The sequence below is a fragment of the Microcebus murinus genome, chromosome 1 (genome assembly GCF_040939455.1).
Source record: "Microcebus murinus isolate Inina chromosome 1, M.murinus_Inina_mat1.0, whole genome shotgun sequence".
In the NCBI taxonomy this organism is placed as follows: domain Eukaryota; kingdom Metazoa; phylum Chordata; class Mammalia; order Primates; family Cheirogaleidae; genus Microcebus; species Microcebus murinus.
Genome location: NC_134104.1, coordinates 124,462,141 through 124,486,231, shown reverse-complemented (window position 1 = coordinate 124,486,231; position 24,091 = coordinate 124,462,141). Strand labels below are relative to the sequence as shown.

The following is a 24,091-nucleotide window of genomic DNA, read 5'->3' as shown; positions in this document are numbered from 1 at the left end:
AGAAACATCAAAATTGCTGAATTGTGGTTGTAATGGGAACATACAGGGATTTTTGAAAGTGGATTTTGGGGAAGTAAAAACTCACCCTCTGCAGATGTAGGATAATTACTCCCTATGTGGTGGGGGCATACAAGGAAATGTTGTCATATGAGTAGCAGAAGTGCTTTAATCAGGCAATCAGGTAGAATCTGGTATTGCATAAACTTGTCCTGATGAGCGATGTCAAATGCCTCCCATTTCTCTCTTGATTTTATTTAATGCTGTTCTTGGGGAGCAGAAGACTGGGACAGTATCTACAGATCTAGTGGGAGGAGAATGATTTCTCAATGGAATTCATATAAAAAATGGTTTCTGTTTTCTGGGCTAGCAGCTTCTCCATCATTCTAAGTGCCTGCCCTTCATTCTGTATCTGGGCTGGATTAATTCCCAGAGAATGGAGTCATTTCCTGACGGGAACTCTCAGCGCTGACTGGAGAGAGAAAGAGATTAGTGGGGTTTTACTTTTCGTCCTGATGTAATTTGGAAATCTCATCAATCCAAAAGTATCCTGGAGGTGCGTTTTTCTCAGTTTTTCTTTCCTGTTTCTCAACTGGAATTTAACGCTTGGGTTCCCTTCTTTTCTCTTTGACATTCTCCTTTAATAAATATGTATTGGTGTGCATTAACTGAACACCTACCGTGTGTAGTGTACAGTGTGAGATAACCTCACAATTCACATTTTCATCTTGTCTTCTTCAACATTTGACAAGGAGTAAACTAGGAAATATCTCTCTCCTCCCCTACTTGCCACTATTTTTCCAGGCATTGGTTTTGCCTCTTTGTGATGCTTTTCAAGAGAAGAAACTGGGATTCCTCATATCTTAAGCCATTTGTATAAAAGTAGATAATTCTTAGAAAGCATAGAGAACACATGAATATCTTCTCACAGTGGGATTGCAGCCTTGATCTACGACTTCCCTGGGTTCACGGTTTCTGTTGCTTATTTTTCTGCTGAGTAGAGGACAAGCAGTGGGAGTGAGTTGTACAAAATAATAGGTAATTACTTCCACCCTTTATGCTGCTAGTTTGAAGGAGACAGAATATACCTCTCATCACCTGAGGCAGATACATTGAGCGCTTTCCATCCTTGCAGATATGCATTGTAGCCACCAGCACTCTGGTCAACTGGCTTTCACCAAGGCACCTGAGTCATGATGGCAATCAAACATGGCACTCCTCCCGGCTGCAATGGCAGAGACCTCCACACTGTAAACACAAGCAGACTGACTCCCAGAAACCGAAATTGCAGTTGTTTTCAAAATGTGGGAAGCAGAATACCTATATCTACAAATACAACCTCTTTTAACATCACCAGCGTCATTGTCATTTCATAAAGGAATCTTTAAGAGCTAGGTAATGATAGGAACCTTATTTGTAAAGAATTTGGGATAGGAAGTTACATGATGTTTCATGAAGATATATACTGGGTCTCTAATCTACTAATCGTAATCTATACATTTGTATTTCTCTTTATTTTTTTATTTTATTTTATTTTATTTTTTTGAAAAAGAACATGTAAGTTTATTTTACAACTGACCAAAAACTAAATTCAAGAAATAGTAAATAGAATTTAATAGCGTCTCATGCGCCCCGAAGGAGGTGGTGCTCGATTTGGAGGGGTAATCGCTGTGTCCAAATAATCTCCTATTTGGAACTTCTGCGACTGCAGGGTCATGGAATCATCAGTCCCCTTTCGGCCAGACATGGTGCTCCCAATCTCCTTGACTCGATAGCCAGGTCTTTTAAGATCTGTAAAAACAATTGCAAAATTGAAGTGTGTGCACTACTTTCTAGCTTCTGGGTAGACTCCTTTTACTAAACTAGTCAGTTCTTTCAAGGTTGCATCCATCCAAGTGTAGATCTGCAGCTCGCTGGATGGTACGTTCCCGCGGGAGAACTCGTCCATTGGGTGGTGGCGGCCGTTATGGGTGGTGGAGACCCGGAGCAGCAGCCACGGGCAGGTATTCTCGCGGTCCATCGGCTTCTCCGGCTCCTTCTTAATTTCCTCCTGGGTGACACGCGATTCTACCGCCATCTTCCTCCCATGGCCCGCGAGACGTATTTCTCTTTAACAAGGCAACTTCATGTCTTTCTTTCTTCAGGTTAATAAATAGAGAGGTCACCAGGAATTCATTTCTGGGTGTGGAATAAGAGGCTGTGCACTACTGACTCCAGAGTCAGGCCTATCTAGTTGGAATCCTTTCTCCTCTGCCTTTGTAGCTTTGTAAACTTGGCAATTTTTTTTTACTTTCTCTGAGTCTTACTTTCCCCACAGGTTGCTGTAGGATTCCATGAGATAAAACATGTAAAGAATTTAACACAGCACCTGGGCAAAGGCCCAATAAATAGGAGATGTGATTTATATTTGTTATCAATTAAATTCCTAAAGGAATTTTAGTTGCATTTGTTTCTTTTTTATGCTTAACCTAATAGAACAGAGATTTTGTTTTAGGTAGCTGGGGTAATGGGGCTGGGGACATTTCCTTTCCCAACTCTTTTCAACACTTTTTTTTTTTTTGAGACAGAGTCTCACTCTGTTGCCCAGGCTAGAGTGAGTGCCATGGCCTCAGCCTAGCTCACAGCAACCTCAAACTCCTGGGCTCAGGCGATCCTCCTGCCTCAGCCTCCCAAGTAGCTGGGACTATAGGCATGCGCCACCATGCCCAGCTAATTTTTTCTATATATTTTTAGTTGGTCAATTAATTTCTTTCTATTTTTAGTAGAGATGGGGTCTCTACTAAAAATAGGGGTCTCTTCTATTTTTAGTAGAGACGGGGGTCTTGCTCTTGCTCAGGCTGGTTTCGAACTCCTGACCTTGAGTGATCCTCCAGCCTCGGCCTCCCAGAGTGCTCGAATTACAGGCGTGAGCCACTGCGCCCGGCCTCTTTTCAACATTTTTCACAACCCAGGGAAAAGGGATCATGAAACAACCATCTGAAATGAAGTCAGATGCTCTGTGCTTGTCCGTTGGGAAAAAGCTTTGATCACCAGCTGTGCTGTGGGTGTTTGGCAGGCTTCTGGCTTCTGCCCACGATAAAGAGGCATCTCTGAAGGTTTAGATGTTTTTAAATATAGAAACAAAAAGGCAGCTTGTGAGTCTCAAGGGTATATATGAATGGCACTTTTGCCTACCCCCACTATCCCTAGGGCCACCTCTCTTTCTAGGGCCTCAAGCTGGCCCAGGATGTTTGGGCTTCCACGCTTCTTGTTTTTCTGGGCCATGGCTTGGCAGGGAGCATGCACCCCTGTGCCCTTAGCATTCAGGTGGTTCACAGCACAATGCTGCTTTGTTGCCCTCATTAGAGTCAGCTGTCTCTGGCACACAGGCGAGGCTGCGCAGAGCCTCTGTGTGCATGAAGCTGTGCACCTGTAGAGGAATCAGGAGGGCAGGGCTTCCCCCTAGGAGCCAGCCCTAGCAGCACTATGTAAATGACTTCTTGGAATTGCCAGGCTAGCCCTGGTGCGTCTGGAAGATCACCTTGCCAGTGGGCCCGATGCCAGTCTGACAGATGGCCTGGGCTGCTTGCAGCACAGCCTGCTCTAGGCCATCAGGTGTGTTCCCTGAAGGTAGGTGACCCATCCAGGAGTGTCAGGGAAGCTGTTCAGGGAGACAGCTGAGCTGCAACATGGATTCCTGCCCCCTCCTGCACCCCAACTCGCAGCGCTCTCTCTGAAGTGGGAAAGACCAGCTCTCTTTTTCCACTGTAAAGAAAACTCTGGACCACAGGATTTTTGGTTGGTGTCCAGCCTCGTCTCTACATGACAGCCCCTCACAGAGGGGACCAAATGTTGCCATCAAATGAAGGAGCTACTGCAAAGTTTAAAAGAGATAATGAAATAGCAAAGTCTATTTGGGAACTTAGTTTAGAAATCCTGTGATCTCTATAGAGTATTAAGAAAATATTGAACTTTCAAATTTTACGATTTCGTGTTCTCTAAGTCCTCTTGGCATGCTTGCTTTCTTTCTTTCTTTCTTTCTTTCTTTCTTTCTTTCTTTCTTTCTTTCTTTCTTTCACCATGAATTCTTTTTTTCACATTTATTTTTTACTTGTATATATTCATGGGGTACGAGTGCAATTTTGTTACACTGATATATTGCATTGTGGTAAAGTCAGGGCCTTTACTGCATACATTACTGAAGCCATGCACATTGTACCCACCCCGCCACCTCCCCTCATCCATCCTTCTTTCACCCCCTACCCCTCTGAGTCTGCATTGGTGAATTCTTTTTATAATAGTTAAAAAGTAAATGTATAACATCTTCTCTCCCTTACACTCAGAATAAAGCCTGGGGAGAGTTAAGGTTTCCCAATTCAGCCTGTATTTGAGATAAGGATTCAAGGAGAGAACCTTTTAACTCAGAACAGAATCTTTTTTGCAGCTATTTCTCAATTCATATAAAGTGTCTGGTTACTGGGCATATTGCATAATACATCACAGTGCAAACAAAATGTATTCAGTACTGACTATGAACCCCTTGGTAACAATGAAGAGTGAGGTAATTTGTTAATTTTTTTTTTTTTTAGATTTCCCTAAAACAGTGTTTCTCAAGACTGAATGAATCAACACTTTAAAGCTGAGACACAGCTGAGGGTTGTCTGTGTGTGCTCATGATGATAGGAAATCTAGAAGGAAACTGGAAAAACCACATCTCATGCCCTCTTTAAGAACTGGAAAAACTGTCAGAAAAAAATTAAAATTAAACCTCATGAGAGTCTGTGGGTATGGAAAGTCACCAGCTAGCTAATATTAACACAGCTTGCAACAGAACGCTGTTTCTAGAAATAGGACAGTCACATCACTACCACTAGGCAATTTGCATTCTGTGGACCAGCCTCTAAATTCTTCCTGGCTCCTGTTGCCCTTTGGGCATTGCATTTCTGGATGCTTCTAGACGGTGTTCATACTTGGCTCTCTGGTTTCACCAGGAACTCTAAAGAGAAAGCAGCAAGGAGAAAAACATCTACTGTGTTTGCAGGGAAGTGAGTGAGCTACAAACAAATCTTTGGACATTTGAGGAATTACAAAGTTTCTAGAATCATATGGTTGCTGACAAGGAGGTGCAGACAAGGACCCTCTTGCTTTCCTCACTATGGATAATCTGTTGCCTCCATCTAGATTCTCTTATTTCAAAAAATATCCTCTCCATGCAATTAGGAAATATTTACCTACACTGAGAAACCAAAGAGCTGAAGAACAGGTATCATTTTATGTTATCTTTAAAATTAATGGGTGCTTGTTTCTGGGTGCTGCTTTTATGCTGCTTAGTGATTTAGTCTCTGCTGGTTTACATGTTTATAGGCACAGGTCAGCCCCTGCTTGCAGCTGTTCAGACTTGGCAATCAGAAGAGCAAGCAGGCTTGTGAGGATTTATTTGAGCTTGAACATTTAGATTCTGAGATTAAGCTGAAGTTCTGTAATGAAACCATGTGCTTTTCTTTCTTCTGAGAAGCTAGATTAAAATACTCTTATGAGAGTTAAATTTTGGATTCCTGGATCGTTTTTCAATGCCTCAGAGAGAAATTTTGAAACTAGTACTATCTTGACAAAGAAAGTATGCAGGCCCTAGAAGTACACTTGTCTTCTTGTATATATTTATGTATTTATGATTATGTTAACATCACCAGGATTTGCAAAACAAAAAGCATTTTATAGACTGGAAGTATAATAGACTTAAACAGATCATTAATGAGCTATAGCGATCATTCAGAAGTAATTGGTCATTTTCTGTGTGTGAAGGGTAAGAGATAGAGCACTGCAGTTTTCAGTTTTTTTAGCCAATCAAAAGCTATGATTTCTATCTAGTAGGAGCATCTAGCATGTGGGAGTATAAGCAGTTACAAAACTGTTCAAATGTCTGATCACTTCTTATTTAAAATCATGTACTAATTTTACTGCTTTAAATTTATATAATTCCATCCCTTGCAATCTATGAAAAATGCATTTCTAAAAATTGCCTTTATGAATTATACCAAATTGTTAAAAGAAATAGCAATGTCTAATCCATTTAAATCTGGTGGTTCATGTAGGAAGAAGCGTGGCAGTGGTATACAAATGTAAGGGACAAATGTGTGGCCACACCCAAGACTGAAAGAGTCATACATTGCCTGCACATTGTGCTTGCAACTAGAACTGCAAAACTGTGCAGGAAATATTACCAGTGTCCTGTATATGTTCTCCTTTGTGTTATGGCATGACCCACTTAATAAAACACTTCCAGGAAATGGAAGCTAGGGTCAGCAGATAGAAAATCCTCTAATGACAGATTTCCTAGAAGTCAAGGCATAAATTGGAAAATGAAAATCATTACTACTGTTTGAGAGGAAACTGTTTCTATGTACCACTTTAATGGTTTTACAAGAGCTGAAAATTCAAAGGCTCTGTTTACTAAGGGAGCCAGGCAGGTTCAGTTTATCTCTTACTTAGGCAAGGTGTCACAATTAAAAGAAAAAAATCTCTTGGTTTCCGAGTTTTGGCATGCTCTTGCTTTTGAAGGGGAAAGCCAGAAAACCAAGTGCTAGTGCTCTGAGTTTTGTTTGCCACTCTTGCAATGTCCTCAGGCTTCTTCAGGCCTCATTCATCATGAGGGGAGGAAAAGTGGCTGAAAGGATGGGGGTGAAACTTTGGAATATGGATTAAATAATTTTTGTCCCTTTTCTCCATATCGTAAGTTTTCAGAGATGTGGCTTATATTGCTTGTATAGTTCTGTGGTTTTTTGTTTTGTTTTAGTTTATTTAAAAATTGTTACAAAATGCATTCAGAAGAACATTAGAATTTAACGTGGACACCTCTGACTTGGAGGGGGTGGGTGGTCTTCTCCTTAGTTTACAACCATCTGGAACAACCTGGGAACAGCTGGGAGTGAGCAGCATGCTGAATTCTTAACTTACTATACATGTTAATTGAGAAATAAAGAAAAATACAATATTTGATTCCTTTTAAAAGCCAATTACAGCTCTGCAGACCTAGTATCTCACAGAATTAGAGAAATTGGGTCAGAGTCAATCATGACTAACCTTGGAAAGCTTGTTGGAAAGTTATAAAGGAGGTTAATAATGTCTACAATTTTATAACCTGAATATTGGTTGCCTCTGATCCTTACATCCCTGTAAAACTGATCCTCATTATAAAGGTGAAGAGATTGGGACATAGAGCCTTTAAGAGATCTTGCTCAAGGCCACTTAGCTGGAAAGTGCTGAAGACAGACATGAACTCCTATCTCATGGCTTTAAACTTTATTCATTTTACCATGCTTGATCTATGAATAATCTAGTGATAGCAACCTATCACACTGCTGACCTTTCTTTTTTTTTTTTCTTTTTCAATAAAGATCTTAAAAGCATATGCTGACCTTTCTTGTAGAGAGCATTTCCCAAACTTCAGGTATTCACATACCACTGTCATAATTCATACCATAAGTGTTTACCATCTGTATGATTAACTCTTTAAAATTTTTCTATATTTATACCAAAATCACATTATTAAACTTCAGTTTGTTTATCAAGAAAAATTCGTATGACTACTGTAAATAGAAAACCATTGTCATTTGCCATAAATAGTAGAATAAATCTAATAAAAGCAAAATAGTATTAAATTCTAGCTAGATACTGTTACCTCTAAAACCTCTGAGCCTGAAACTTGCTCATTTGTTAAGAAAGAAGATCAGTTTTTAAAAGAGGTGTTACAGCATCCTAGTAACCAACTGAGAAGCTCTCCTGGGTGAGGTTGGAAGGGAATTAAAAGGTAGACAACTTTTTCAATCCCAAGTGATCTGTCGTTACTGAATATAGTATCTACATGCCACCCGAAATCTTCTCCCACTCCACCTAGCACTGGGACGTGCCAGTGTTGTGTTCCACATATGCAAGGAATATTATCCCAGAACACCATCTGCTTCTCCACCTCTGTGCATTCAAATCTAGTCCCTCCTCTATCCTAGAATTCCCTTCTATACTTAAAACTTGCCCACCTAGAGATTTACACATCCTTCGAGACTCAGGTTAAACAGACTCAATGAAAAAGCTTTCCCCAGTGTTGCTGGGAAGAGTGAAGCACACAGTGCTTCCTTTTCCAAGATGTTCTGTTTGCTTCAATTAAAGCTCCTTACTACATTCTATGTAGGAAATCATTTGCTTATGTGTCAACATATGTCATCCATGCACACATGATACTGGATGTTATCTTGTTCTTTGTCCCATCAGGCTCACTTTGGAGTCTAGCAAAGGCTGGTATAAGAGTGGCCCACACCACTGGATTGCATGTGGCTCACACCTTTCCTTGCCTTTACTAGTCTTTTGACTAGGTCTGGAATGTCCCCTCATCCTTGTTCTCTGGTCCAAGCCATGGTCATTGTTATAATATATTCGCCTTGTCCACAGATGCTTTCTTTTTTAAAGCTTCTCCTCAGTGCTCTTCCTCTTGCACTTTGGGTCATACAGGCAAGAAGATTTGACATGAGGGTTGGTTGTTTAGTAGCTTGTGTTGGTGGTGGTGTTGTTATTCCTGTGGTATGGCAATCAACAGGTTGACAGGTTATTTAAATATTTCATGCTTTGCTTTCCTAGACTTTCTTATAGCAAGCATTTCACAAAGCCCAGTCCCTAAATAGGTATAAGATCAAGACCATTAATTAGATGAAGAGTTGACGGCTGGGGAAATGTGTTAACTTTCCTATCAGAATTATTCCAATGGTGTGACAGAGGGGCAGTCTGAGCCTAAATGGGGTCTCAGATGAGTTTTCTTAGGCCTGATGAACACATACATAAGGGTGTATGGCTGCAGTTATTTTGTTTTGGTCCGAGGGCAACAGTCAGAGTCTGGCTCAGATGTTGGTGCCCAGTTTGTGGGGAATGATAGAGACTTGCAGGCAATGTTGGAGACCCACCTACCTGCTCTGTGGCTCAGGTGACCACATGGGACACTGAGTGGGGAAGGGAGAATTTGCTTCACTTTGGGGCAGACTGTAGCCTGGCTTTAGCCTAGTGAGGCCTGCAAGAACCAAGTGTGCCATGAACCTCCCAGGAGTACTGCTTTTAGGGGCCAGCAACATTTGTGTAGACATTATTCATGGGTGCCAACACCAAACAATGAGAAGACAATTTGTGAGGTCATATGGGACAGTCTATTCTCTCTCCCTCGGTGAGCTCCTCTATTCCCATGGTTTCCATTTGCTGACAACTTCCAAATGTTTATCTCCAGTGCACTTTAGCCTTGTATATCCAATTGCCTACTTGACAGCTCCATTTGGATGCCTTGGGAATGTTTCAGACTGAATGTGTCCAAAGAGAACACACAAGCTCCATCCCCAAATCTGCTACTCCCCAGGTTTTTCCATCAATCAACAAAAAAGCTCAAACCAGAAACCTGGCAATCTCCTTGGTATCTCCCTTTCTCCCCCTCACCTCCCTTTCCCAATCCTTTTGTAAGGCTGGTCAGTTCTAAAATAGTTATTGAATTTTCCATCTTCACCCTACACACCCTGCTACGTCATCCTCTCTTGTTTGAACTACTGCAATAGCACTCCAATTTGTGTCCCCACATTCGCTCTCAATATCCTGCAATTCATAGTCCTAGAAGTCAGAATTTTCTTCTTTAGATGAAAATCTGATTTTATTCCAATACAGGGAACATAATATTTTTGTTTGCTATTTCAGCCCCAGTGCTAAGCATAAATCTGGAGCATAGGTGGTAAATTTATATAATTGAATGAATCATTAGAGATGTCAGGCTGGAGGGTTTCAGGGGGTTGAGATGCTGCTATGCAGGTGAAGGTAAGAGATGGTGAAAATAGGGTGATTATTTCTAATAAGTGGAAGCTGGTGAGATCTAGGGGCAATCACGTAGAGGAATTTATTTTACGAGCATAGAACTAGTGTCGGAGGTTAAGGCATTTTTGCCCAAGCTCATGTGGTTCGTTTGTGTCAGGGCTGGGATTAGAATTTGGCTTGCTTGCCTCCCAATTCAGTGCTCTTTCTGGTATGTATTGTGAGTCTCAGAACAGATGTAGAAAAGGACCATGTGACTAGCAAGCAAAGAAAAAAGAACTCTACAGGCTGGATCCACAGGGTAGGTGAAGCCTGAGGGTCAACTTGTCAAAAACAAATAAGCCCCTTTGAAGGGAGACTAAAGCAGAGAAGAGCCTGCTCCCCTAAGCCTTGTCCCTCAATTTCCACTGCCCTTCAGCAGCCTTACCAACCTGAATCTCTCCTTCTTTGTGTCAGCAAGAGGAAAGCAGACCAGAGATCAGAAAATGGAGGCTGGCTAATTTAACAGACAAGAATTTGGGACAGTCTGTGCCAATAGTGTCTTGCTCCTTTGAATAGAAAGACTTCTTTCTGAATAAGAAATACCATCTAAGAGCTGACCTGACAAATCTTGCCTTTTTAACAGTGAATCTACTTAAAATTAGGAGTGTGGTCTTTGGGGTCAGAGGGCAAGTACTGTAGCTACATTTTAATTACAAATTAGAATCAAATTTTGTTTTGGAGGCTGTTCTAAAGTTTCTCTTCAATGGCTTAAGAAAACGTTTTCTAACTGGAACAGGATCACTGGATTTTGTTTCCTGCTTTGTTTCATAATGAATGCTAACCTCAAAGTGGGGCTGTTAAGTAAACATTTGAATTTAATTTGAACCTTACAACTTACTTCATTTGGCTCTTATACCTGTTCTGAATAATACTATAAAAATTAAGGATATCCCTCCCCCCCTACCTAAAAACTATATTGGGACTTGGAACATGACATAGGGGTTCAGGGTTGCTGATACAGGCTCTGCCTTTCTAGGTAAAAATGGGAGAAATTTCCCTACAGCTTGGTTTAAGAAATGTTAAGAGTTTTTAGCTCCATAAAGCAAGTGAGTTGGTTATATCTGGAGAGTATACCGACGTTATTCATTTTTAAAAGGCTTTTTGAAAAAACTCATAAAATGCTATTGATAGTTCAAATGATTTCTGAGGGGAAACCAAAAAATGTTTGCCCCATGTCCTTGTGCTTGGGTAGAGAAAAGTTTTAAGCCTTCAGGAGCAGGAGAAAAGACTATCCTTGTACCATTTATGATAGAGGGCAGAGATTCTACACCACTCCTGTGGAGGAATTTGTGTAATTCCCATGTTTATGTAGGTAACATTGACAGTTAAATTACTGCGATAATATGAAGCTGAATCTTAATATTTCTGACTATTAAATGTGACTTTAAAAGTTGAACTATTTTGTTATGGTAATTACAACAATTTCCTCTATCTGAAGGGAGAAATAAAAAAGAAATACAACAACTATGTATTCACCAAAAAAAGCTACCTATGATTTTCCCCATAAGGCATAAGATGGCTGAGTTATAATGGATACCTTGCATGAAGATTTATAGCTCTTTAATCATCAGCACTCACCTTCATGGTCTTCCTCTCTTCCAAACTTATCTTTACCATCTAAGAAAATGACACCACCACCACTCATCCTGATATTCAGGCAAAGGCTTAAGAGTCATCTTTGGCACTTTCTGTTCCCCTAGTCAATATTTAATCTATCACCAGGATCTTTCAATACTATCCCCCAATATCCCTTCAGTCAGTCAGTCTAGCTCCCTCTCTCACTACCCTAGCCCAAAAGACCATCAAGTACTTCTTGCCTGAAGTGCTATAATATTATAGCTTCCTTGTTGTTCTCCCTGTTTCCATGCTACAGCCAGAGAGGTCTTCTAAACACACCCCATCCCCGCACTTCAGATCACTCACTGGCTTCCACTTGCTTATTGAATAAAGACAAAGCTCCCCAACAGGGAGGGCTCTGTGTGGTCTAATTCTGATTCTCTCTCCCTCTGCATGTCCACCCTGCCTCCCTTGTTCTCTGAACCCCACCTACAGTAGCCATCTTCTACATATCCCTGTTTACCTGCTACTTCCTGGCCAGGGCCTTTGTTCCAATTATCCCTTCACTATCCTCCCTTAGTTAATATCTACTCCCCCCCTTTTTTTTTTTTTTTTTTTTGTATTTTTTTCAGATCTTAATTCAATATTAATTGTCTTAGGGCAGACTTTTCTGGCATTCCCACAGTGGTCCCCTCTCCTATTATATACTCAGAAGGTACTTCACGACTCTCCTTTGCTGTAGGTAACCCAGTAGCAATTTTCCATCTGCTTGTGGGGCTATTTGAATCCCGATGTGTCCCAGGTGACTAGCAAAGTACCTGACAAATGGAAGGTACTGAATATAAGTTTGTGGAATGAGTGAATGGAGGGGAGGAGGGGTCCAGTGAATTCTATCTTGAGACAGAAGTGCTTGAAAGAATCTTGAATATTAGGCTCTGTGAGAAAGAGACTTAAGATGCGAATGTTTTGGCCTGGTGTGGTGGCTCACACCTGTAATCCTAGCACTCTGGGAGGTCAAGGTGGGAGGATTGCTCAAGGTCAGGAGTTCAAAACCAGCCTGAGCAAGAGTGAGACCCCCGTCTCTACTAAAAATAGAAATAAATTAATTGGCCAACTAAAATATATAGAAAAAATTAGCCGGGCATGGTGGTGCACATGCCTGTAGTCCCAGCTACTCGGGAGGCTAAGGCAGGAGGATCACTTGAGCCCAGGAGTTTGAGGTTGCTGTGAGCTAGGCTGACACCACGGGCAACAGAGTAAGACTCTGTCTTAAAAAAAAAAAAAAAAAAAAAAGATGTGAATGCTTATATATATGTGTATTTGTTTGTATTTGCGTGTGTGTTTCATAAGAATCATAGAGCTATGGTACCAGAACGACCAAGTGGGTAAGGCATTGGACTTAAGAATCACAGGGCTAATTCATGAAGAAAGATAGAAATGCATTTGGGAGGTTCCAGAGGAAATAACCATGACTAACGGGTAGAATTGCAGGAAGGGATTGTGATATAATGATGATAAAGATAGACTTTTTAAAAGGAGAGGTAAAAGAATGGACTACCTTTTGCAGAGTGCTGGGGTATGTGACCCCTCCTTGGGAGATGTTGTAGCAATGGTTTTTGCATCATTAAGAGAGAAGACTGAATGACTTTATCAGGCCTCTTCCAGCCCTGAGTTTCTAGTGCAGTGGGCCATAGAGATGGATAGATAGTTCAGAAATATTAGAAACAAAGAGGGGGCAAAGATGGATTAGTTAGAATTCACCTGTTTTATTTGGTTAGGGGTGAATACCCCATAGTCTTAACATGTTGCTTTGGAGTCTAAGACCAAAGAAGACAGGATCAAATGTCTCTGGGGATTCAGGTAGCATGTAATCTTCTAGCAAGGAAAGGAAATATAGCCACATCCAGCTAAAACCTCCGTTGAAAAGCTATATACCAGTGACTAGCTTCTTTGAGCTTGATCAACTGCTAAACCACTTCTGATCCATAGTTTACAGGTTTTATAACTCCCTACAGTATAAAGATAAATAACTAAGTATATTTAGCTGTCACTGTTGGATGGGGCACAGAGAAATTTCAGGTTATTTTGTGATATTTTAACCCCTGTTTTTCCCCTTCAATCAAGCCTCTTGTACTGTCACATCTTTTATCCTGCAGTTAATGCTGCCAACTTGCTGTTTTTATGGTCCTTTCTGAAGGTGTTCTATCCTTCTTGTCCGTATCATCACAGCTGTGAAGTGAGAGACTTGCCTGGGAAACACCTAGACCCTGGGTTGACTTCTGAGCTGTCTAACCTTGTCGTTTGCTTTAAAATTTTCCTAACCTACTGTACTCAGATGCCTTTGTAATATGGGGGTCATTAAATGGATGGATACCAAAACTGGTGCTTTGTCTTTGAAATAAGTACACTAAGTCAAGTGCAAAACCCTTTTTTTGTGTGTGAACAACAGTGTAGCTTTTTATACAGGTTCCTAAATTTGCTATCCTATCCCACTTAGTTCATCTATGACACTTTATTTGCTAACTTTTGTTCAGAATGGAAGATGACATATTTTTGCACCTTGTACAGACAGTTCCATGTCTTGACAGAAAAAGAAATGAACTTCCCACATATGTTGTACTGTTCATAATTTGCTGTGAAGAGAGCAGGAAAAATGTTGGAATTATTTCTTTCGTGCTCATCCTAAAGACAGCACATTAGTAAGGCCATTCCAGGAAATACAGCTTGGATTATACATATAAAAATTAAAAATTTTAAATTTTTATTAAATGCTTTATATATAGCAGGCATTTGACAAGGTACTTTACACGTGTTTTCATTTAATCCTCATAATAACCTTGCAAATTCAATGATATTATCCCCATTTTATGGACGAGAGAACTGATGTTTCAAGAGGTGAAATAACTTCATACATAGCTCATAAACGATGGCAGCAAAATCTTAGCTCCAGGTTTATCTGTTTGACTCCAGAGCCTAATTCATTCCCTCTTACAAAAATACCTTCCACAGGTAGGATGCCTTTCTCTCCTCTTCCCCTGTCTCCTTCTTCCTCTCAGTCCTTTCTTTCTCTTCTTCCTTCTTTTTTAGACATTAGAGTTTCTTTCCTTTATTGAGGATAAAAAAGTTAAAAATGAAACCATCATAAGTATTGTGTTAGGAAGACACTTTAAATCCTTTTTGGAACAAGGAATATAGGTAGAGATCCAGGGTTTTAGAGGTTTAAAGTTTATTCAATTGGGGGGACCTTCTTTAAGAAAATGAATATAAAAGCCGGATTAGTCAGGGTTCTCTAGGGAAACGGAAATATAACATTACACACACACACACACACACAGATTGAGATTGAGATTGAGATTGATTGAGAGAGTAAACAAGCACTTGAGCAAGAGCAGAAGATATTTGTTATGGCAATTGGCTCATGCAATTATAGAAGCTGCATAACAAAATACATCAGACTAAAAAAATCGAAAAAAAAGGGAAAAATATATTAAAAAATAATAATGATAAAAGACAACTATAGAGGCTGAGAAACCCCATGACCTGCTATCTGCAAGCTGGAGAATCAGAGAAGCCAGTGATGTAATTCAGTCCCAGTTAGAAGGCCCAAGAACCAGGAGCACTGATGTCTGAGGGCAAGAGAATGTGGATGTCCCAGTTCAAAGAAAACAAATACACCCTCCTTTGCCTTTTTTGTTCTATTTGGGTCTTCAGTGGATTGGATAATGCCCACCCACCTTGGTGAGGGTGAATCTTCTTTACTCAGTTTACTGATTCAAATGCCAATCTCTTCCCAAAACACCCTCACAGGCACACCCCAAAATAATGTTTTTACCAGCTACCTGGCCATCTCTTAGCCCAGTCAAATTGAACCTCACAAAATTGTACATATTAAATTAGATACAAGGTAAATATTTAGAATGGCATAAGACATCACAACAAATTACAAATTTGAGTGACAAATACCACAAACATCACAAGATCTGAAAAATAAGTGTTTTTACCGATTGATGCACTCCAAAATGTTTTGTTCCTGCATACTTGGGGCTTTGGGGTCTTTAATCACCTCTTCACATGACAATGATTGTTAAATATTCTCTACAGAGATAATAGATAATTCAGATATTCCCTTAACAGAGTTCATTTATATTTGCTTTTTATTGGAGTCTAGAAAAGTTCCATAGACTAGCTTCTGGCTCTGTCTCTCCTTTACTACTGTCAACTGAAGAATGACGGGGTCCATAAATTGCAAAAGAGAGCTTTATTTTTCATAAAGGGTTGCAGCCTGAAGGGTGGCCATTCTGACAGTCTGGGAAGCAACAGCCTCAGGCAGAAGCCAAGAGCATGCTGAGTGGAGTGGCAAAATATACATATTTAACAAGCTATAAGAGGAGTCATTAATATTTATGAAAGGAGAAGCATGCGCATGTGCAATTGAGCTTCATGTTCCTTCTTGGGATCCATGTTCAGAAAATGGTGGCATTAGCACGATCTGAGAGTGGAGTGTTTGGCTCTCTGATGTCAAAACATGAAGCAGACATAAAAACCTTCCCTGCATATTCTTCAAAGACTGGCCAGAGCCACTTCATGGTTGGTGGCCTCTTATCAGAACAGAATGCTGGTCAGTTGTAGTGGCAAAACCACAAAAGGGAGGAGCAGCATTAGGCAGTTGATTGAAATCAGTGGTGGACCAAGTCTTTTCAAAAGGCTGGTTCTGTTTAACACTTAGGAAAGAGAGCCTGATGGTGGTTAATGGGTTAATGGTTAATGAGGGAGGGGGTATAACAAGGTGTGTCCAACCTCCCATCCTTCCATGGAACTCAGTTTTAAGATTTCTCTGAGGTACCCTTGGCCAAGAGAGGGTCTGTTCAGTTGGTTGGGGTGCTTAGGATTTTATTTTTACTTCTCACTACCCACAAACTTTTGGTGCTGGGCACCATGGTACCCATTTATATCAAGATTTCAGGCCCAGTGATTTAGTATAGGTTGTGGGGATATTCTTGGATATCATTTCTCTACCAGGACAGTTAGCAATAAATTAACCATATGCAGACATGACTACAAACCACATTTATATAACCCACTAAATCTAAATAAAATCTAAATGTATCTCCATCTCAATTTCCTTTGAGCCAGATCAAAAATGTACCTATGGCCACTTTAGTGCTACCTGATAGAAGGAGAATGGTGAAGGAGGGAAAATCAGCAAAAAGAGTGTTCTAAAATCAATTGCATTTAAAATATCTTTTGCAGGCTGGGTGCAGTGGCTCATGCCTATAATCCTAGCACTCTGGGAGGCTGAGGCAAGTGGATCATTTGAGCTCAGGAGTTCGAGACCAGCCTGAGCAAGAGCGAGACCCTGTCTCTACTAAAAATAGAAGGAAATTAGCTGGACAACTAAAAATATATAGAAAAAATTAGCTGGGCATGGTGAAGCATGCCTGTAGTCTCAGCTACTTGGGAGGCTGAGGCAGAAGGATTGCTTGAGCCCAGGAGTTTTAGGTTGCTGTGAGCTAGGCTGATGCCACGGCACTCTACTCAGGGCAACAGAGTGAAACTCTGTCTCAAAAAATTAAAAAAATATATATCTTTTGCAAATTTTACCAAAACATAAGACCATGAAAACATTGCTACACTCTCTCACAGAGCTTTGAAAGGGGCTTCTGCCAGTGAGGGGCCCTGGAGCATAAGCTTTGTTGGCTTCCAGGAAAACCCAACTCTGAGGAAGAGCATAACAAAAAATGGTGTTACACGATAATATACAAGAGTCCATGCCATAGGGCACTTCAAAAATATGATGTTGTATTCAGCTTTCAACCTCATTGAATGAAGCAGAGGATGAACTTTCAGTGTATTCTGTTAATAATATGATGGAGATGGAGAGGTTCTGGTACTGCTAAAATCCAAAGGTCCCTGTCTCCTCTGCCTTCATTTATATTCAAAAAAGAATTATTTGCAAAGGGATTATTTACAAATACAAATAGATCTCAATACTCCTATATTAGCCTAATTAATATTAAACACACCATTTACTATCCTTCCAAGCAGGCCAGTTATCACAAATAGAGAGAAAGAGCATGTAGTTGCTGTTAAAGACCACACAGTAGAAAAATTAAAACAGCACTAAAAAAAGTATGCAAGAATTAATTAAGATATAATCAAGCCTTTGCAAACTCATGTTATTTGCAATTATAACATAGTTACTGTAACTTGTCCGATACTTTGGAAAAATAGTATGTTGACCTTTTTTGCTAAATTTTGCTCATCGATAATGTATTGAAATGTCCACTTTTTTTAATGATTATTGTTCCTCTTAGCAGAAACTCTAGAATCCTTCTTCTTTGTTATATCTGTGCATTACTGTCCTTAAATGTAAGTAGTATTTACAGTTGTGTCCTGGATCATTACTTGTATTACCCATATTTACCGCTTAACTAGATCAAGGCTTATTAAGTACGTCTGAAAATAAATAAAGCAAATTATAAAAGTATTCTAGACTTATATCATGAGCAGATAAGTTTGTTTAAAGTGATTAAATAGTATAAAGCTCTTTCACTAGTGTCAATAAAAACTACCCTTTTGCTCTGCTCCCAACATAAAATTTGTGTATAATATACTTAAAAAAAATTGTTATAGCCTCTGAAATGTTATACAGCTTATTCTTTCGTAAACATAAAACTATTTCTCTGAGGAACACACTGTTAAAAGGGAATGGCATTTTCTCATTACTTTGTGAAGCTTTCCCCACCTCACCTCTTTTTTCATCTGACTGGTGCTGCTAGAGCCTGACATACCTGGTCAAAGAAGCATTGTTCCAAAGGTCCTGACCTGGAATAAGAAAACAAAGACTGACTGCATAGCTAGGATTACAACTGCAGCACAATTACCACTGGCTTGCTCTCTAATTTTTATTCTTATTCTTCCAAACCATAGTTATGCTCATGTGATACTCAGAATTACTTAAGAGGGGAGAAGTGTGATTTCTTTATGATTTTAAGATGTTTTCCCTTCATATTTTAAAATAACTGGTTTTGGACCAATAGTATCTACTCAAGGAAGTTCAAAGTCCTATATAATTTAAGAATGCTGGAGGAGGTTTAAAATTCTGATCTACATACCTCATTTTATTGATCGTTGTGCATACACACACACACACACACACACACACACACACACACATCTGTGCTTCATAGATACTGTGGTTTTTAGAAATGGAAGGTCTGTTGCAATCATTGCCACCACTTTTCCAAAAGTTCACTTCATGTCTAGGCTTCACATTTTGGTAATTCTTGCAATATTTCAAATTCAATTTTTTCATTATTATTATACCTATTATGGTGATCTGTGACCAGTGATCAGCGATGTAACTATAAGCAATTGTTTTGGGGTGCCACAAACTGTGCCCGTATAAGACAATGAACTGAATGGATAATGTTGTGTTTGTTCTGACCGCTCCACTGACTGGCCCTTCCCTGTCTCTCTCTCTCACCATGGGCCTCCCTATTCCCCCAGACACAACAATGTTGAAATTAGGCTAATGAATATGCCTACAATAGCCTCTAAGTGTTCAAGTGAAAGGAAGAATCACATGTCTCTCACAAGCTTAACCAAAAACTAGAAATCATTAAGCCTAGTGAGGAAGGCATGTTGAAAACCAAGATAGCCCAAAAGCTAGGCCCCTTACAGCATTTAGTCAAGTTGTGAATGCAAAGGAAAAGTTCTTGAAGGAAAGTAAAAGCGCTACATTTGGTGAACACACAAATGGTAAGAAAGCTGTATCTCCTTATTGCTGATACAAGGAAAGTTTTCATGTTCTGGATGGAAGATCAAATCAGTCACAGCATTCTCTCAAACCAAAGCCTAATCTAGAGCAAGGCCCTAACTCTCTTTAATTCTATGAAGGTCTGAGAGAGGTGAGAAAGCTGCAAAAGAGAAGTTGGAAGCTAGCAGAGGTTGGTTCATGAGGCCATCTCCATCAGAAAAGTACAAGGTGAAGCAGAAATTGCTTACCATAGAAGCTGCAGCAAATTATCCAGAAGATCTAGCTAAGATCATTGATGAAGGCGGCTACACTAAACAACAGATTTTTAATGTAGACAAAACAACCTTCTATTGGGAAAAGATGCCATCTAGGACTTTATAGCAGGAGAGGAAAAGTCGAAGCTTCAGGGGACAGGCTGGCACTCAGACTTCAGTGGAGGAAGTAACTGTAGATGTGGTGGAAATAGCAAGAGAATTAGATGTAGAGCATGAAGATGTGACTGAGTTGTTGCAGTCTTATGATAAATCTTGAACAGATGAGGAGTTGCTTCTTGTGGGCAAGCAAAGAAAGTCGTTTCTTGAGATGGAATCTACTTCCGGTGAAGATGCTGTGAATACTGTTGAAATGATAACAAAGGATTTAGAATATTACATAAACTTAATTAATTATAAAGTAGCGACAGAGTTTGAAAGGATTAACTTCAGTTTTGAAAGTTCTTTGAGTAAAATCCCATCAAATAGCATTATATGTTACAGAGAAATCGTTTGTGGAAAAAAGTGTCAATCGATGCTCTACAAACTTCATTTTTGTCTTATTTTCAGAAATTGCCACAGTCACCCCAACCTTCAGCAACTACCACCCTGATCAGTTAGCAGCTGTCCACATTGAGGGAAGACTCTCTAGCAGCAAAAAAAATTATGACTCACCTAAGGCTCAGATGATCATCAGCATTTTTTACCAATAAAGTATTTTTTTAATAAGATATATACATTTTTAGACATGCTTTTGCACACTTAATGGACTACAGTATAGTGTAAACATAACTTTTAAATGCACTAGGAAAAAATTATGTGACTTGCTTTACTGTAATATTTGCTTCATTGTGGTGGTCTGGAACCAAGCCCAGAATATCTCCGAGGTGTACTTGTACACACTTACTCTGTTTTTTAGAATTAAGGACTATGAGGATGATCAAGGTATTTTTAGATGAAAATTTTATGCTTCTTATAAATCAGTGCTTAAACTTTAGCACAAATTGGAATCACCTGAAGGACTAGTTAAACCATAGATTGTTGGGACCCTCTTCCAGAGTTGCTAGTTCAGTAGGGCCGGGGAAGGGCCCAAGTATTTGCATTTCTTAAAAATTCCCAAGTGTTAGGGACCACACTTTGAAAACCACTGATGTAGATTATTTGATGATGCATATTTTCAAAATCCATACATTTTCAAGAACAGCATATATGCTATTTAGAACATAGACGGTCATTGTTAAAGCCAGAAGAATAGTAATGATGATTTACAGCTTCACAAATTCTTAATTGACCATTTTCAATCACCTTGGCCCATGCCTAGTATATAATGCTTAGTAATGTAAGAAATCTTTAAGCAACGTGTTTGCCCTAAGAATAAAATTTAAAATATGTTCTTATATATTTATATCCTTCTTTTATGGCTGATTAAACTGATGTGGCAACTGAGAATTTTAATGGTTGATTTAAATTGTAGACTATAAAAAAGGCATAATAGTTATGTCTTCCATACTACCTAAAACCATTATAAGGTATTAATATTAAAAAACAAAACAAAACCCTCAATTTTTCCCTAGCCCCTACTCTAGTTGATATTTAAATATAATTATAAAGACTTAGAATAAAAAAAATTAACTGGAATGACAAAATCAGTATTCCTAACACTGCTTAGTGGCTTTTAGATCTTAGGATATATGTTTAGTATGTATTCTGTTGATTTTTCAATAGAGCATGTTAATGAATATGTCTCAGTTACCTATAGAATAATCCCTTGAAAATGCCTCTCTATGATTATTTTACCCTCCCATTTTAGCAGTACTTTTCAACTCTGAGAAGAGAAATCCTGGGGATTCTAGAACAGCTCAGAGCATGATTTCCCCAGTAAGGATGTTGAAGGTTGAATAAGAACAAGTGAATAGATGTGGACAGTGACCAAGAAGGACAAAGAAAGATGATTACCTTATTAATTAATACAATCTCGAGTGTCATCAAATGAGCTATGGGGCAGATATCCTAGACCCAGGAATTAGTCACTATCGAGGTTGCAAAGGACCATATTAAGTTTAAAAAGGCAAGAATTCAACAAAACAAAATGATAAACTATAAAAAGTAATTCAATGAACAGAGCAGCTTCTTGCATATTCTCTAATAGGACATTATAGAAACATTAAGGGATGGATGGATGTCCAAGCCAAGATGGGTATTTTACTCCTAACTTTGACATTGAATAGTGAGAAATTCTTGTGCAGGGAGCTTCCTGTGTGTGAGTCTCAGATTTTTCACCTATAAAAAGCAATCAATGCAATCTAGTCTGCTTACCTGGCAGGGCTGTGAGAATTAAATTTAATCATATACTGTGAAGTGAAAGCCCTAAACAAATGTGTAGTTTTGGTGTCTGTTTAGTGAAAATTGATTCTAATTTCCCTAACAGTAACTTAAATGTTTAATTAAATGTGCAATGTTGACATCTTTACTTTTCCAAGCACTTTTGTACTTTTCCAGGGTTAAAATGAGCAATTTGGTCACTTAAACTAGGGAAACATACCTGTAGGTTGTTTTCTTAAAACCCAAATGTCATAGATCCTTAACTGCTCTAAATTAGATAATAGACACAACTTGATGTGCAAGCCACAAAATAATAAATACCTTTCCCAAATTTATTGGAAAAAAATATTAAGAAAGGTGTAAACAATTTAAGTTTAGCAATTCTATAGTAGAATCTCTAAGTAATCATTAGCTAAAAAACGAAAACCTAGTGCCATAAGTACATAAGTAAAAATTCTAAAAGCTCACTAATTTTCAAGATAAAGTACAGTTATATAATTTTAAAATGTTCCTAATTAGTAATAAGAAAAACTCATCAACAGAACTTCTGAATTCAATAGCCAATACTTTACTTTATCCGCTAATGTGGAAATTTCTTTAAAAACACACATTCTCTTGTTCAGTTTTTTGACATATTATTCTATAACTTCCCATTAACATGGCCTTTAGCATTTTAAGAAATTGACTTAATATTTTTTCATTTGAATATGTCATATTGTATTGAACTCTTTTATAGGAATAGCTGAAGAATTAACCAACATTTTAACCTATTAATCTAAACTTGTTTTTTTTTCTTTTTATCTATCAGTTAGGATGCTTCTAGTTGCAAGTAACAGAAAATGAAATTTGTCTATCTCACATTAAAGGAAGTCCAGTGGTAGCACAGGCCCCAGAGTGGATTTTTTGCAAGCTTAATTATATATTAAAGGATTTGGCTTCTTCTCATCACTACTTTGTCATCCTTTGTTTTGGCTTTTCCCTGGGGAAGGGCGGAAGGAGGGTAAAAGGCTACAGCACTTCCAAGCATTCAGAGTATTGGGAAATCTTGTTAAATCACAGAATTTCTGATTCAGTAGGTCCAAAAGGGGTGTGAGAATTTGCATTTCTATTAAGTTCCCAGGTGATGCTGATGCTGCTGGTAGTGGGGTCGCAGTTTGAGAAATACTTTTGCCAATGATTCTGGAAGAGAAAGATATTTTCCTTTTATTTTAGTTGACGTAATAATTGTTCATATTTATGGGATACAGAATGATGTTTTGATACATGTATAAAATGTGCAATGATCAAATCAGGGTAATTAGTATACCCATCACCTAAAAATATTATCTTTTCTTTGTTTTGGGAATATTTAGAATCATCTCTCCTAGCTACCCGTGTTTCCCTGAAAATAAGATGTACCCATAAAATAAGCCCTAGCAGGATTTCTAAGCATTCGCACAATGTAAACCCTACCCTGAAAATAAGATCTAGTGATGGGTGTGGCTATGCAGCGAAACTGCACAACCCATGCATTTCGTTGCGGAGCAGTAAAGAAGACCAGCAGCCCTTCTCATCTGCCCCATCATGACAGCTACTATCTCAGAGGTGACCAGAAAGGTTCGGGAAGCCCCACCAACAAGGTTGGCTCCCCCTGTCAGGTCCTGGCCATCCTGTGCATGCTGCAAGCTGAGGTTTTGAGGGGAAAATAACACATCCCCTGAAAATAAGCCCTAGGGTGTCTTCTTGAGGAAAAATAAATATAAGACCCTGTCTTATTTTTGGGGAAACATGGTACTTGAAAATATACAATAAATTGTTGCTGGCTGGGTGTGGTGGCTTATGCCTGTAATCCTATCACTTTGGGAGACTGAGGCAGGAGGACTGCTTGAGGCCAGGAGTTTGAGACTAGCCTGAGCAACATAGCAACACCCTGTCTCTACAAAAATTTAAAAAATTAGCCAGACATGGTAGTGAGCTCCTGTAGTTCCAGCTACCTGGGAGGCTGAGGCAGGAGGATCGCTTGAACCCAGGAGTTTAAGGTTGCAATGAGCTATGATGATGCCACAGCAGTCTAGCCTGAACAACAGAGTGAGATCTTGTCTCATAAAAAACATTATTGTTAACTATCAGTATTCTATACTGATTATTACTAATTATCTATAATTTTCTATCTGTTAAACAACCTTTTTCTATCCCTCTTCCTCCTAGCCTTTCTAGCTTCTGGTAACCACTATTCTACCTTTTACTTCTATAAGCTCAACTTTTTAATCTCCCACACATGAGTGAGATCATGTGGTATTTATTTTTCTATGACTGACTTATTTCACCTAACATAATGTCCTCTAGGCTCATTCATTTTGTTCTAAATGATAGGATT

At 39.1% G+C, this 24,091-nt stretch overlaps 1 protein-coding gene and 1 pseudogene across 1 annotated transcript in view; one reads left to right on the top strand and one right to left on the bottom strand.

Moving 5' to 3' along the window:
* Nucleotides 1-1,609: 1,609 nt before the first annotated feature.
* LOC105872692 (histone deacetylase complex subunit SAP18 pseudogene) lies at nt 1,610-2,092 on the bottom strand (annotated as a pseudogene).
* Nucleotides 2,093-4,909: 2,817 nt separating this feature from the next.
* ATP2C1 (ATPase secretory pathway Ca2+ transporting 1) overlaps nt 4,910-24,091 on the top strand; it is a 144,813-nt gene continuing 125,631 nt past the window's right edge. The window contains exon 1 of the mRNA XM_012766894.2: nt 4,910-5,239. Within this exon, the coding sequence (XP_012622348.1) occupies nt 5,132-5,239 (108 nt within the window). The 5' untranslated portion in view covers nt 4,910-5,131. The remainder of the gene's footprint in view (nt 5,240-24,091) is intronic.